Here is a 13,127-nt window from a genome sequence, read left to right on the forward strand (position 1 = left end):
ACAACCTCACTTTATTTTCACATGGGTAATAAGAATGATAAATAGCTCAGAATTTTGAAAATCTAATTAAATCTATCACACATACAGTATGCACGACAATACACAAAACCAAGCTATACTGTACTTTTTTAATGGATCGCTGTTAACTATGAAATCTGAACAAATGGATCATCAGAAATGAAGATATAAGTATTTATTAACAAAAAGCACAACATTGAAACAATTACCACATTTAAGTAAAATTTCCTCCAGTTAATCCCATTCCCATTACTCAAAAAGCGCAACACGAGCCCATGACTCCATTCATGGTTAGCTAATGAGAACTCGGCCTTTCCCTCGTACTATTTATTTTTGTATCACCTCAAATAATCTTCTTACTGCTCGCTAACTCGGTGTATTGTCTGTCATTAGAATATTGCATTTGTTTAAACAGGTATGAATATGTTGGTTGAAGCAGCTATAATATACTGATATTATCTTTAAGAGCACGTCTAGATGTCATTCATAAGAGGTATGCGTAACCTGGATTGTAAAATGCTTCAGATTTCCATTAAAGTAGAAAACACCGCACTTTTATTAGAAAAACAACCTCGTGGAAATGGGAAGATAGGTTAACAGTGGTATTTTAGCTCCACCTAATGTTTACTCCACATATTACAAGTTTTGTCAGAGCAATTGCGTGTAACCGTTGCAATAAAAATACATATTTTAAGAGCATTACAAAAGTCAATTTTTTTGTCTGCGTAAACGGTGATCTTGGGAAATTAAACGAACTGGTAGACACAGGGTGCAAATCAGGACTGCAGTCCATCCATAGAGCAAACATGTCCTGAGCAGTCAATTTAAAGGACAGCGTGCCACCGGGCTGTGGGAGGAGGAAAGCAGCGCAGGACACGGACATTAAGGATAACATGAAAACAGAACCAGACTTAAATTCCAACAGAAACAGCACTACCGCTGCGCCACCATGTTGCCCATCCATAAACAAGTCATTGTTATTCTACAGCTTTCTCCCATTTTAGAATAAGGGCAGTGGCTAATTTTCAAACTGCTTTGTAACAACTTGAAAATTAGACGCACTACTCTAAAAGTTTAAGATGATTAGTTTCAGCCCAGTGAACTATGTGCATAGAAATAATTATACCCAGAACAATATAGTGTACACTACTTTTTGTCGTCATTATTTTTAAAACATAACCTTTTTTGTAGCCTCTTAAGGAAAATATGGAGGCTAGGTGCACAGTTGCATTTATAGAATGTTCTGATGAAAACAATACTGCTGTTGTAAATCCAGAACAAAATGGAGCCGGACTGAGCACATCTGTACATGGGAAATGAAGACAACAGACCCCGGTCCTGCAGCTCTAGCAGTACAGTCCTGACTGCACACCTCTTCACGTCATCGTCATGATGAGCTGACAGAAGATAAAGTCACTCATAACCACAGGTGGCAAGAAGGAATATCCACAAGAATCCATCCTCAGGGCAGGAGATTTGGAGGGTTTGAGGGTTAAAGTTAGATTTAGGGTGAGAGTCAATGTCTGCAACTCTATCGGAGGTGTGGAGATGAGGTCCCAGGCTATGCTGAGTTACCAGCAATACAGGAAAATCCAAACCACTGCTTTATCCCCGTCCTGTGTGGTAATCTGGTAATCTTCCTTTCCACAACTTTACTTAATGGAGCTCCTTGTCTGAACAAAGACAAATCACCTGTTTTACCCGATGTCTAAATGGTTTATGTATATGTAAAACCTGGAAGATTCTGTCTTTCAATGACGGCAGCTCCTCGTTTCTGGACTAATGTGGTACCACAGAAAGCTTTTCTTCATACAACAGTTGTAAAATTGAAGAACTACACTTTTACCATGGGTTTCTGCTTTGGACAGGGGTTATTCTGGCTCATTTTAACATTTGGGCTCAGAACAATAAACATACTGTGTTGAAATATTGAATATACTTTAAGGCAAGGGTTTTCTATCCTTGGTCCTGGGGACCAACACACACCTGCTGGTTTTCAATGCAGCTTGAACTCTTAACTTAAATTAACCCATCCAGCTTCTAACTGCTTCATCCAATTCAGGGATGTTGGGGAGCCAGAGCCTATTTCCTATTTCAGCAACCTAGGGGCGCAAGGTAAGGTACACCCTGGACAGAGGGCCAACTCATTGCGGGGCAGAAACAGATAGCACCCTAGGTCAGGAACTGAGAACAGAGTCCCAGTGCTGCGATACAGAAATGCTAACCACTGTGCCACCATGCCACCCTTAATTGAACAAGCAGGATGCAGAAATTGTTTCTATTTAAAGTTTAGGTTCCTTAAGAAATAAAATAACTGAAAGGCAACCACCTACAGTACATGTTTAGAAACTGAAAAGACAGACATTCAAATGAAACCTAATATTAGGCCTCTTATGGGTTCTATTATTCCTTAGTTGGAAGGAAAGCCAGCAGGTACAGTATGTGGGTTTACCAGGACCAGAACTGAGGGATCCTGAGCTACCCAGCCGAGGAGTTGAAGCCAATACACTGGCTTCTTCTAAGAAATGGCTGAATGAGTTCACGGGATCAATTAGCTACTAGCTATCAAACGGACTAGATCACCTCTTCTTGTTTGTAACGGATGTTCTTTATGTTCTCAGTACACACAGTCACACAAAACCATATTGAACCGATCAGAAAAAATGGTCAGCTGTAACCAAGATGTTTTATTCCCTCAACAGACATGATCATTGACATCTTTAATTAGTACAATGTAAAAATCCTTAAAATAAATCTCTGTCTTCAGTACACTATTACACTGTTAAGTACCATCACTTTATCAGGAAGATCCAGTCTCGTATGTGGTTACATCATCGAGAAAAAAAAAACTGTCCGTAAATCACAACCAAGTGGAGTCTGGGTTTCCAATAACTATTTGTACAGATTACTCAGTGCTCTGGCAACAATGCTCCAGCATTTTTATAGTCATCCTGGGGGAAATAATTACACAGGCAGCAATTCACCTTATAGCACTAGTCATAATGAGAAGTAAGTAGTCTATTTTTTCTACTAAACGTAAAGATTGTTAATCAGTAACAATTGGCTTTTAGATTGCACACTTCTTTCAATAAAGTGCCCCGACGAACAGTCAATAACACATTAATCACTATTTAGACAAAAGGCTAAAAATACTTATAGCCTACTCCACTTTACAGTATAAAAACCATTGAATATTTAAATGGTGTTCAGAAATACTAGGCCTCTGCTCTTAGTAATGTAACAGTGCAGTCCTGCTGCCTAATGAGCCTCTATAGTAGCTGCTCATACTGAAACACTTTAGATTACATCCTCCAATTAAAATACACAAGGCACAAGTAATGGGTAGCACAATTAAGGACTGTACGATGTCAACATCTACGTCAGAAAAAAAGTGTAATGATTCAATCCAGCAGTCTCACACAGAACTTGCAAGGTGAAATGAAACGGCAGATGAGGAGCCTACTCCTATGCAACATCTGAAGAAGTGATTATATATACTGTATATATGACCAGCTTCAAAACTCTTCTTCTGACATAAATTTAACTTTCCAGAAGAACTTAACTTCTGAAAAGCTAAAGCTTATCAACTTACAAAGTAAGAGGTGTAGATTTTGTTCATTTACATCATGAAATTACACTGGGTTTTCCAACCCTGTCTCAAACACCAATTTGCTTTTATATGTGTTGAATTGAGGAAGCTCTTTCATACTTTAATGTTATGACTTGCGTGTACAGAATCTACAGTGTACAGTACAGTAACCCGGACAGGCAGGGTTTATACTCTATATTGTGGAATTAACACTCTTATCCATCCACCTTTTAACTACTTCTTCCAATGCAGGGTCAGAGAGGAGCTGGAGCCTACCCTGACAAGCAACAGACACACAGGCTAGTCATTCCACCAAAGGGCACACACACAGCCACACCTGGGTAAACTTTTCCAGAAGCCAATTAGCCTACCAGCATATCTTTGGACTTGTGGGAGGAAACTGGAGCACCTAGAAGAAAATCACACTAACATGGGGAGAACATTCAAAGTTCACACATACAGAACGCCAGGAATTGAACCAGGATCCCAGAGCTGAGAGGCAGCAATGCTAACCACTGCACTACCCTTCACACCCTTATCAAAATGAGCATCTTTATGTTTAAGTAGTGACATTTAAGTTGCACTCAGGGGAAAATGCAAACTCAAGGGAAACAACTTTCCCAAGAAATAAAAACAATAGTACACCAAAACCTTTTCCCAGTCCCTCCTCAAATTAATTTTAGTGTAGAATTAAAACGGACAAATTATGGTAAAATTGTACAATACACTAGAAAGGCTTAATGTGTGCACAGCTTTGGCAACCACGTTACGGAAAACATTGCTTTGGACTCAGTCCAGTGAGGAACATCCAGATGCATTCTGGGAATGTCCTCCACCGACGGGCTGAAAGGCCTTTATTAATCTTGAACAAGGACGACAATGAGGGGATCCGACAAATTCAAAATCATAGGCATTGACAAAGGCAACACAGTGGACGTCTGCCAAATCAATAGTGAAACACTTATCAGAGGGCACAAGTGGAAACCAAGTGAAAGCACACTTAAAACCAAGGAGAAGAGGCACTTGGTGGAGGGGTGTGGGAGTAAGGAAAACACCAAGCAGTCATGTTGTTGAAGCCGATACCCTGGCTTCTTTCAGTCAACAGCTGGATGAGATTCCTGGATCAGTTAGCTCCTAACTTCAAAACTCCTTGTCACCCCATACATTAAGTAGATAATAGCTTACCACTTCGGGTCCTTTTCAACACCATTTAAAGCTAAGCTTTGCTATTAAAATAAGTTTCTTCATTTGAACCTTTTTTCCCCCATTAGCATAAAAGGTGGATGACTAAATTACTAAAAAAAGTAAAAAAACAGCCAACATCCTTACAGAGTGGGGTGGGGATAATTTATAAGCTGTCAGAACATCTAAATCAGCACTCATTTAATGTTGTAGCCTAGGCTATAAACTCCTTAACTTACCTGAAAATATTCATTTTAAATTAAGACTACCATGCAAACTGACAATTAATGCATCCAGATTGCCACTTACCCTTGAAAGCAGAACTTCCTGAGGAATTTGAAAACACTAACTTGAGAAAAGAAAACAATTTAACATGATTTGTCTTCTTAGGTAAACTAGGAGTACTACTGCAGAAGCATCCAGGGTACAGGGAAGTCAAGAAAAGTGTTTCAAGTAAAACTTTACCACAGCACCCATGGGAAGGTGTAACATTTGCCTGACTCCTGTTCAAAATGATCATTTTAATGCACCAAATAAACATTCCCCCCCAATTTCTCTCAAGTGCATGTTACCATTTGTAAAATGAAATGTATTGAGTCATTTTTTATATCCATCCTGCTCAGGGGACTAGAGATGTAAATGAAGTCAAATGAGTGACTTCACCCATCTTCAGGGGACCAGGAAAAAAAAAGAAAAGTCCAGCTACAGAGGTGAAGTGATCAACAGGCCTTTATTTCAACTTAAGTTAAGACACATCAGCATGAGAGGATGAAAACGTCAGTTTCTCGTGGCTGAGCTCGCTTTATAGCCGCAACAGATTTTACCATTTTCTCTTCCACGCAGCCTCCCTCATCGTCTCTTGCCTTAAAACTAAGTTTTGATCATTTGTAGCTGCCTACAGTCTACGCATTTTGTCAGAATTACAAAGACATACCGTTAATAAAAAGATGCGTTTTAAACGCAAACACCTTTATAGATACCAGGTTACCGGTGATTGGAGTCACTACAGAAGGTACAGGGCATAAGGTTACAAATGTTAGGATTACCACAGTGTTATCAAATAAAATAATCCTTCAAACTATTTGAACTAACTCTGATGCATATTAAAGTATGCATTGCCGCCGTTCAATACACTAAACAATCACGATTATACACGAAATAGAAGCGAAACCTGTACAGCGTGCATCCTGAATGCTAGTTTAAAAGGATGCATGACTGCAGGTGGAGTCCGACTGCAAAGACACGTGTCGCTGCTAAAGCAGATTAAAATACTAGAAACGTTTGGCTCACGCAGCTATGGTTAGTAGAAGAGCGCATTTCCCACGCATATCAAAGTCCAAAATGGCCGCTTGAAAGGGAATATCACCTACAAACTTTCTAAAATAGTTAACACAGTAACATTAAAGAAATAAAAAAGTGAACCAAGCTTTTTTTACCCCGTAGCTTACCCAACCGAGGAATCAAAAAACATGCAAGCGCGGCTACAAAACCTCCTGCTTCACAAGCGGTTACCTTCCATTTTCGAACAGCGTGTATTTGTCTGAGCAGATCATTGCTCGCGGATCCCAAGACTCTGGGAAACGCAAAAGCTTCCTCACTGCTCAATTTTACTCTGCTCAAGTCCTGCTCGGCAATTTCCCCGGGAGCAGTGTCCGGCACAGAGACGAACTCTTCGAGGCAGCGTGAGCTGACCACGGCCATAGAAAGACACTACCACCCAAGGGCATGAGCGAATGGTCAGCACAATCTAGACTTTTTTTAAAGAAAAACGGCCGGTCTCGATATCCTACATCCTCTAGTTTACTGAAAGCCAGCAAAACAGCAAACTACGGAGAGGCTGCAAACACATAATTAGGGTTAGAAAATGACTGCTGACCTATTCAACTTGCGCCGCGAGAGACACGCTTTTATACATTTATGTGACGTCACACTAAGACACGCCCGTTAGTTTGCGCTTTTAACTTTACCGTAAAATACCTTAAAGATCCGCAACTCTCGTAGATTTCGACAGTGTAGCGCTATTCACGTACTGTAGTATAAGAGGGTCTTTCAACCACATTCGAAATTATGGTCAGGAAACCGAAGAAAACAGATTATTTAAAAACAAACACGTCAAATAAACGTGGAAACCATCATTTGCATGTTTCAATTGTTTTAAAGCTGAAAATCAATTTTGAAAAGCTTAAATATCTATAAAGGAACGCGTCATTTGGGAGGACTGTATCGAGTGCTCCCTCGTATACTTCAATTTAGGTTTAGATTCGATTTTTTTTTCAATTACTTTTAAAAGGAAACGTCTTTTAATTTCAAATATTTAAAGCTGGTTACAGGACTGAATATCACCTTACTGTTTTTCCGAATTGTGTCTGAGTACCAATGTAAAATAGAAGGTAGTTTATGCAGATCTCCACATTTTTATTGGCCAAAACACTGCTCGTTGCACTCGGCTTCAGAAGCACTTTTGGTGCACTATATTGGGCCCAACTTCTTCGTATTCTGCGGGCGTGATGCACATCTCCCTGAAGGCCGAAAGCGAGGACAGCACTGACCCGCCCAGCCAAGTGGATATTTTCCTCTCTGGGGGAGCGAAGACTTTGACTGCCGCCCCGGGCTGAGCGAGGGTGCTTATTTCCCTTTTTATCCTCCTCTCCATGCCGGGGAAAAGACTGGAGCCACCGGAGAGGACGATATTCTCTAGCAGGGTGCTCCTCAGGTCGATGTCGCTCTTCATAACGGTTTTGAATAAGAGCCTGTCCACCCCGGGCGCCTCCATGCCAACATCTTCGGGTCGGAAGAGTGTCTCTGGTGCCCTGAATCTCTCAGTGTGCACTGTTACCACTTGCCCATCTGGGAGCCTGAAGTATTTCTCCACTTCATCTGTTGGCTTTGCCAACTCGAGCTCTGCGTCCAGAGCCACATAGCAGACCTTCTCCTTGATGTCTCTGGCGATATCCTCCTCCGCAGCGCCCGAGAAGGACACCCCGTTGTCCTTGAGCAGACTTGCCAGATACTCTGTGATGTCTCTGCCGGCCAGGTCCAGTCTCAGGGCTGCGTGGGGGAGACAGTAGCCCTCGTAAACTGGCACCGCGTGGGACACCCCGTCGCCGGTGTCCAGAACGCAGCCGGTTATGCGGCCGGTGGAAAAAAGGGCGAGGACAGCTTGGACGGCCACGTAGAAGGCCGGGACATTGAACTCCTCAAATATCAGCGCACACATCTTTTCTCTCTGCGCGGCAGGGCTGCCTGGGCATTCAGTCATCAAAACCGCCATCTCGCTGGAGTCGCACTTCAGATCATTGCGGTAGATATTCTTCCACACCGTCTCCATGTTGTCCCAGGAGACCACATTGCCGTTCTCTACTGGGTACTGAATGGTCAAGATGTCTCTTTTGTCCCACGCTTCTTTTCCAATATAAAAGTCTTTCAGATCTGGAACTTGGGTAGCAGACGTAGCCTTGGGCCTACCAATTATGTTTTCGTATATAAACCTAGGTTCCCTTTCCCCAGACATACCAATTTTGATTTGCCCCGATCCGTTATCGATAACTGTAGCTGGTGGCAGATCGTCCATTTTGGATCACGGATTGATTATTAATCAGGGAAACGAAATAAGGTATAATTGAAAATAGAAGAGCAGTCCATGCTAGTAGTTGGAGGATAACTATTTGCTCGGTGCATCCACTCCAGTCTGCAGAAATGCACCGCGCGTTGCCTTAGCCACGCGGTGATTATGAAGCAACAGCCATCGATATTACGTCATACATTACATTGCATGACTTTCCCTCCACATGGCCGGTCAGTAAGCGTTTGCAACCGGCGGGTTAATTAGAAGTGAAAGCTTAGGGCAGCCGCCCGTGCTTTGTATTTGTAAGACTGAATTTATGTTTCACAACATAATTAAGGCTATTATAGAAGGACATTCATGTATCTGTATACATCAATGTAATCAATATATCACCGACTACATCCTATTGAAGTTTTAAATAAAGTATTCAGTAATTCCACCAAGAAGCCAAGAACCGCTGTAATCTTTCAGTTTTAAATATATTAACTTATAAATATAAGCAAGAAAACGGCGGCACAATGCAGCATAAGAAAGCTTCTTGCAGCTGATGCTTTAGCTCAGTTTCCGTAGTGTAGTGGTTATCACGTTCGCCTAACACGCGAAAGGTCCTCGGTTCGAAACCGGGCGGAAACAAGTTAAGTTTTTTTCTTTTCATGGTTTTCAAATCGCATTTTAATGTTTACATTAAAGGTATACTATTGTTAAATATGTTTTGAAGATTTTAAAAAAACTATTATTAGGAAACATTTCGAAATTGACTACATTTTAGAAACAAACAGCAATACACTCACTCCACGTACTTTAATACAGAGCTATCAATGGACAGGCAATTGAAGTATCGCTTTAAAGTACAAAAGTATTATTGTTTTAAATTAAAGTATCGAATAGATAATTACTGATTTTTTATTGATTTCTGTATTTTAGTGTTTTTAAGAAATTACAACTTCTAGATGCATACTGTCAGCTTCCTACAGATGGCGCTGTCATTCAGTTTCTACAGCTATATAAATATAACCTTTCACTGTTCACTGTGTGAAAGTACACATTAACGACAGATTACGAAGCACGCTTACGTGGTTTAAAGGTCGTCTACATGTTTATGCACGCAACAAATAAAAAAGAAAAGGTGATTTGAGAAATACAATCCACGTTGTTTGATTTTTTTTTCTTTCGGGTCATGGTGCAATTCTACACCTTTGACCGTTTCTGTTTTTAAGCCAGAAGGGTGTAAAATAATGTTTTAAAATCTGGCGTAACTACGATACGAAATGTTTTTTTATTCTGAAGTTTACTTAATACTGCAGTTAATGTACGACATGTGTTTCAAACATGAACATTGTTGCCTTTAACAAACACTACTGTCGACCTTCTGTTTGACCTTCACTCACCTCTTCCATGCGTTTTTTTTTATGTGATAAAACATTTGTCTCTCGGCTTTGCAGCGAACCGGTTAAACTGTTGCAAAAGTAATTTGGACAAAAAAGTCTCATGTCCATAACATGAGCCACTAAAAATTAAATACCTTTTCCCAGTGCTATTAAGATTAATCTTTTGGTCAGTGTCGGTCACATGAATGTATTATCGAGGCGTCCTTGTTTGTTTGCATATACAGTAATGTAGCACCGAAACAGATTGGGCTGAAATTTAGAATTTTCTCCCAGCGAAACGTCCAGATGGAAGCATATTGGTATTCAAGGAGGGCACGCAAACATGTTTTCTGTATGAATTTACATTGGCTTATCCAAACTGAAAATCCTGTACATGACGCAGTACGACGTTACAGAGAAATCTGTAAAATTGTGTCATTCAGGACCATGTTTTCAATGTGCTTTACAGCTGGCTGAACACCCTCTTTAGTAATGAAAACACGGTGGGATTTCCTAAGATACTATTTTTCCGTGCTCTCTATGCCGAAAACATGTCATTTAAATAACTGCTCCAAATCTACAAAGGGAAAAAAGGCACATTTCCCCCCAAACAGTTTTGAAATCTGAAGGAAACATCTCTAATATCCATAATTTTCAGAACACCTCAAAATGAACTGATTAACTTGAAAAAAACTCTGCATTATATCTATTGCTATTTTTAGAAGAAACATTCTCCCTCATAGCGTTGGGGAGCGAAGGACACTAGACAGCCCCAGGGGCACGCATGCAGAAAGATTAATGAGTTTGTTGTTTTAGCGTGATTGTCCCCTCGTATTCTGTCTGCAGGTACTGTACAGACTGCGGAAATGAACCGGCTTTCATTTTTGAATAAGTGATGTAGAAACCTTCTGCATCAAAGTGGTACAGTGCAATCATTTACTGAGCCTTTTTCAGAGTGATAGACTATTAGGAATTAAATTCCCTACTTCTATGCTGCAATTACATGCTTGCTTATTTATTTCCAATCCAGCCTTTTTTTCTGAATTCTCTGAAAAGACAAACACATCCTGGTAGCTGTTCTACAATCAGCAATATTCAGTTCTGTGATGTTAATGTATCCATGTATCAGCTCCCACAGAAAAGCTACAAGGCCAGAAGTTCCCTGAGGTTGTTTTCTTTTTATAGCTCTGCTGTTAATGCAGCTCGACTGAGATAGAACCTGAATCAGCGCTGGGTCACCTATCGCCTTCCCTTAGAAAAAAAGACAACAGGTTTTAGGTGGTGGGATCTGGCTGAATAATGTGCACTGAATTTCTGGCCATCTGTTCTCTCAGAGTTCCTTCACCTTCAGCAGCCGAGCCACAGGTCCAGGTAATGTAGCTCTTGGTCTGCATACTGAATGCTGCATAGTCGAGGAGAATCTAATAGTCATGGAGCAGAATATCAAACACTCACTGGATCTTCCAGGCCAGTCTCAAACAACTGGTGGCCTCCTGATCTTCACCTTCGATGCCAATACCTCAACCACTTTGGAATTCTTCTGAATCAAGGAGGTCCTTGGTGCATTGGGGTAGGAGAACGTTTCGGAGTCTTTATTGTAAATGTCAAGTTGCCAGTTGCCAGATGAATGGCAAACCCAGACCAAAGGAAAAATCCAAGAGGAAGAATATAGCAGTTGATAAAGAGCCTGACAGGAGTGAAACAAAGCAGATTACTGTGGCAGGTTGTTCCGCGAGAGAATTAATTACTATGCATCTTCCACTAGATCTGTCAAAACAGGCCTCAAAGACTCTTGGTTGTGCAGTACATAGCTGCACTGGGGACACTAATTGTTTGATCAATCAATTGTAATTTGTGGATGTTCACATGTGTTTTATCGATACATAATGGCGCGTGAGAGTGTAACGAGAGAGTTAGGTAGAGAAATGTTTGTGATTGAGCTTTGTTGTGGGAGGAGTGGACGATGATTGCTGGTTAGGCTTCTTAATTGTGAGAAAATGTTTTGGGTATGACACCAGGTGGGGATAAATCCCTTGATATTATAGCGCGGTCACTGTGGCATGGTAACACAGTGAGGACCTTCCAGAATTACACACAGTGTAAAATCTGAACTTTATACATAATAAGAGGCAACCGATATATTTCTTCTGTAGCTACTGCTGGCATTCACATGAGTAGCACAAGCATGGCAGTTAACGCTACTTGAGTCCTGGAAATAATTCTGAACTGGAGCTCCTTCTGCGTGAAGTTTGCATGCTCTCCTCATTCATGTTGGGTTGTGCTCTGCAATACTATCTCTGTCCACTGCTCAAAGACATGTAGTCTAGCTTAATTAGTTTCTAAATTCTGTGTGTGCCCTGTTATGGACTGGACCTTGTGTTCTGCACTCCTGCAGAAGGAGGAACACAAGGATGAATTCATGGGCCAGTTCTATTATCGACATCGAGCAAATGGGCCAACGTTAATAAAATGTTCTCCATGTATGACCCTAAACAATAATATAAAATGATTTTTTTAGAAATACCGCAGGAAAGCTTTTGAATATTAGAGTGAAATGATCTGAGAAGACAAGCTATAGCCAAACTTGTCCTGACTGTTGCGTGGTACAATACTGCATCTGGTGACAGAACACATGTGATATAAGCTGCTATAGGGGGGTCAAGTGCTCTGGAGTTTGAGAGGTGCTGTAGACCCACTGGGTCATTTGGCTCATTGGTGTTGCTCACCACCTTGCCTGCATCATGCGGCTTGGTGGCTCTGGGAGATGCCCGAGAAACTGCGGATCGGATTCCAGTCAGGGATGAACTGTACCTCTGAAGCATCCTCAGTGCGGTGGGGGCCTGAGGGGGGACTCTGCTGGAGCTCTGAGTGTCTGTAGGTTAGCCAGTGAGAAGCTGTAACCTAATCCACAGTAAGAGCAACATTGTTGCTGGCAGCAGATTTATGGGCAGATGGCAGTACCAGACAATGGTATAACTGATGTTCTCCATTAATATCAGACAGGTGTCATTTAAAGGCTGAACAATGGGAGCATTATAAAAGATGTGGCAAATAAAACAGCACAATGCCTCCTAACTGAATGGTTACATCAAGCACTTGTGAGTCACGTTTGCTGAATACACATCTTACATAATATTAATAAAGTTATCTTTACTTGGATAGGTGCTATTATTTTCTGTCCTAGTTTCTCCAAAATGCGCAGATGCAGCGTTTGTGTCTTGTCAGATAGCGTTATGGAGAAGAGAATCCTTTTGACTGCAAAGTGTGCTCTGCAAGATGTTTGGGATTTGCTTTTTAATCTCTTTAGAGAATGTAACATATTTTTGAATAATTCTATCACCGTATGATGCTTTGAGTGCTACTTTTAAAATAAATTAGGAGCAATTCTTATCACTGCTTTGCTTAC

At 40.9% G+C, this 13,127-nt stretch overlaps 1 protein-coding gene and 1 non-coding gene across 2 annotated transcripts; one reads left to right on the forward strand and one right to left on the reverse strand.

Annotated features, from left to right (window-relative positions):
* Positions 1-7,238: 7,238 nt before the first annotated feature.
* Positions 7,239-12,796, reverse strand: LOC148836557 (actin CyI, cytoplasmic-like). The gene is made up of 2 exons (XM_088914590.1): positions 12,776-12,796; positions 7,239-8,366 (listed from the first exon to the last, which is right to left on the reverse strand). Exon 2 carries the CDS (start codon positions 8,358-8,360, stop codon positions 7,239-7,241), a length of 1,122 nt encoding a protein of 373 aa, XP_088770716.1. The 5' UTR covers positions 8,361-8,366; positions 12,776-12,796.
* Positions 8,915-8,987, forward strand: trnav-aac (transfer RNA valine (anticodon AAC)). The gene has a single exon. It is a non-coding gene; the product is annotated as a tRNA-Val (tRNA).
* Positions 12,797-13,127: the final 331 nt, after the last annotated feature.

The sequence above is a fragment of the Atractosteus spatula genome, chromosome 4, assembly GCF_055471065.1.
Source record: "Atractosteus spatula isolate fAtrSpa1 chromosome 4, fAtrSpa1.hap1, whole genome shotgun sequence".
NCBI lineage: Eukaryota > Metazoa > Chordata > Actinopteri > Semionotiformes > Lepisosteidae > Atractosteus > Atractosteus spatula.